This window comes from Entamoeba nuttalli, assembly GCF_000257125.1.
Source record: "Entamoeba nuttalli P19 unplaced genomic scaffold asmbl_10056, whole genome shotgun sequence".
In the NCBI taxonomy this organism is placed as follows: Eukaryota; Evosea; order Mastigamoebida; family Endamoebidae; genus Entamoeba; species Entamoeba nuttalli.
This window is the reverse complement of record NW_008579977.1, coordinates 1-3,279: the sequence shown is the minus strand read 5'-3', so window position 1 is coordinate 3,279 and position 3,279 is coordinate 1. Positions and strand designations below refer to the sequence as shown.

Here is a 3,279-nt window from a genome sequence, read left to right as displayed (position 1 = left end):
TTTCTCTTCTTTTTCCATTATTTGTTTTTTGTTGTTGTTTATATTATGTTTTAAATATTTTTCTTCAAAATAAAATTCTAATATCTGAGATATTAATTATTATTCTTATACATTTGTATTGTGTCATGAAATACAAACAATATTCTTTCTCTCATTAGTTTATTTTTTATCATTTAATATAATAAATACATGCTTTATCACATTCTTAATATCATTCAAATTATAACTCCGATCCTACTACTTATGACCCATTATAAAATCATTTTCTAATGTTATTTTCAATAAATGTTCATAATAATAATAAAATGTATTTTTATATTAAAAAATATCCTTCATATTTCTTTTTGGTATTGTAAATATTATTTTCAATAACTATAATATATTCAAGTATGATATTCATTTTTAGTATAAAATTATTATTATATTACTATTTTGTCTTTATGATTATTCATTCAAATTACTTATCATGTTCAATATAGTTGAACAACACACACAGCTAAAGAAACAAAAACAAAAAACATAAATTCTTTATTTAATAATATTTGAGTTTAAATAAATAATATGAATAATAACAAAAAAATTATATGTGAAAGACTAGAAATTAAAAAGTAATTTTTTATTAATACTCTATTTAAAAACAAAATACATTTAATATAATAAATAAATCAAAATTGTTTAAATTTATCTTTGTTCTCTTTTTCTAGGAGCAGCCTGAATAATATGATCAACACGAATAATCATTTCAGCAGCTTCAGTAGCAGCGGTTAAAATGTGTTTTTTCACTCTAAAAGGTTCAATAATACCAATTTGTTTCATATCAGCAATAGTACCATGTTCCATATCTAAACCAGCATTTTGAATTGAGTTATTTGCATGAGCAGCACGTAATTGAGCAACAAGATCAGCTGAGTCATAACCAGCATTATCAGCAATGATCATTGGTAGTTGTCTTAAGGCACGAGCAAAAGCCTCAACTGCTAAAGCTTTTTTGCCTTCGGTTTTTTTAGCAGCTTCTTCAACTGCTAAACTTAATTCCATTTCAACACAACCACCTCCACAAATCATTTTAGTATCTTTACGAATAATATGTAAAACACATAATGCGTCATGAAGACTTCTTTCCATTTCTCCTAATAATTGTTTAGATGGACCTCTTAATACAACAGTACAAGCTCCACCATGAGGAAATCCACTAAATCTAATTAAAGTCTCTTCACCAATCATAATTTCTTCAATACTTTTGCATGTACCTAATTTAGCTTCATCAGGATGGTCAAAAGTAGATAAAATTTCTGCACCTGATAATGCTGCAATTCTTTCAACTCCATCAAAGTCAGCATGATCAATTGAAACAATACCATTAGCGTTAAAGAATTGTTCTGGAATTGGATATATTAATTGTCTTGAAACAAAACAAGTAACTCCATGTGCTTTAATTTGTTCACATTTCTTTAACATACGACTTCTCTCAGCCTCTTCAATTTCAGCTACTTTTGAAACACTATCAACTTTAACTTTACCACTCCAAATTTTAATTCTGTCATTATCCATAGCAGTATTGGCAACCATGATTTTTGGATTTTCTACTTTATGTTTTTGTGCTGTTCCAAATTTCTTTTCTAATAAGAATCCATCTTCTAAATATGACTCTCTCATTTCTCCTCCAATCTTTTGAAGAATAACAACATTGTCAATGTCAGCGTCTCCAATCTTTTCAATAGCATCAACTGCAATTTGTGCAAATTTTTCTTTTTCTGCTGAAAGAATTTTTGATGATAAAGTAGTACGTGCAATATCCATTAGTCTTTTTTTATATGCTTCGTGGTCACTTGAAACATCAAATTGCATAGTTTCTAATTTTTCTTGTGCAGTCTTTAAAGCAATTCTCCATCCCTCAATAATAACTTGCGGATGAATTTTTTCTGCCATTAATTTCTCTGCTTCTCTCATTAATTCTCCAGCTAATACGGTTACTGATGTTGTTCCATCTCCAACTTCTTCATCAGTTGTTTTACTCATTTCAACAAGAACTTTAGCAGCAGGGTTTTCTAATCTAACTGATTTGAGAATAGTTGCTCCATCATTAGTAACAGTGATATTATCAGCTTGTGATGACCCAATTAATATTTTATCCATTCCCATTGGTCCTAACGTTGTTTTAACTAAATCTGCAATAGCAATAGCACCTACTGTTGCAGTCATTCTTGCTGTATCACCAACAACATGTTGAGTATCACTTTTAAGTACTCGAACTGGTGTAGAATCGAATTGTGTTCCTTGCATTTGTCTTGTTGTATTTTAAATAATCAGTTCTATTTCTTTTTAAAACTTTTTTATTATATTTTTGTTATTCTTTATTATTTCTTTTACTATTTCGTTTTTTTTTTAGTTAAACTCTTATTCAACTCTAATTATTTTCCTTTTAAAATTGAATTTTTAGGTTTTTGTTATTATTTCTTATTACCTCTTTTATTATTTTTCTTCTTTTATGTTTTATAAAACATTTATTATTTATTTTTATTCTTTATTGTTTTTCAAAATAATCTTGAATAAATCCTTTTCTTTCATTTAATTAATTACACACCATTTCTAAAATCTTTGTCCTATTATAGTAATTCTTTAAAATGATTAAAATTTAAATTTTAAATCCCTTTTTGATTGTTTTAATTCTCTTAATTTCTTTTAAGTTGTATTTTTATCTTAATTTATTCTTCCTCATGTCTTTATTAATTATTCTTTTTATAACATACATATATTTATGTCATTTGATTAAAATATTTAAAAAATAGAATAATACGATGAATTATTAAGTAATTAAAATAAAAACATGTTCATTTAAAAAATATTTAAGAAAAGAAAATGAATAAATTCATTCTAGTTAATATCAAATACCATTAATATTTTATTACTTCATTTAAATCAAAAGAGTATTTATTGAATCTATCTCATACAAAATTTAAAATATTACAACTTTCACAACTATTTAATAATTATGTTATAACAAACAGAAGCTATTATATAGAATATTTCAGTTTGATAGAAACTATAATAAAATTAATATTTAAACTAAGTAATTCTAACTTTTAATCAATTAATTTATAATGTTAATTTAAAATAATACTATATATAACTACATCAAATAATTTAACAATAACTCAACCAATCTTTTTCTGTATTTTGTTATCAATATAAACTTATAAGATACGTATAAATTAGTATTTATTATAAAATATTATAGAGAAAATCATATTTTTATCCTCTTAATAAATTATTTATTAA

At 24.6% G+C, this 3,279-nt stretch overlaps 1 protein-coding gene across 1 annotated transcript; it reads right to left on the bottom strand.

Annotated features, from left to right (window-relative positions):
* Positions 1-681: 681 nt before the first annotated feature.
* Positions 682-2,283, bottom strand: ENU1_210080 (T-complex protein 1, beta subunit protein; the record flags this gene model as incomplete). Its single annotated transcript, XM_008862353.1, has 1 exon — positions 682-2,283. The coding sequence occupies one exon, from the start codon at positions 2,281-2,283 to the stop codon at positions 682-684; it is 1,602 nt and encodes a 533-aa protein (XP_008860575.1).
* Positions 2,284-3,279: the final 996 nt, after the last annotated feature.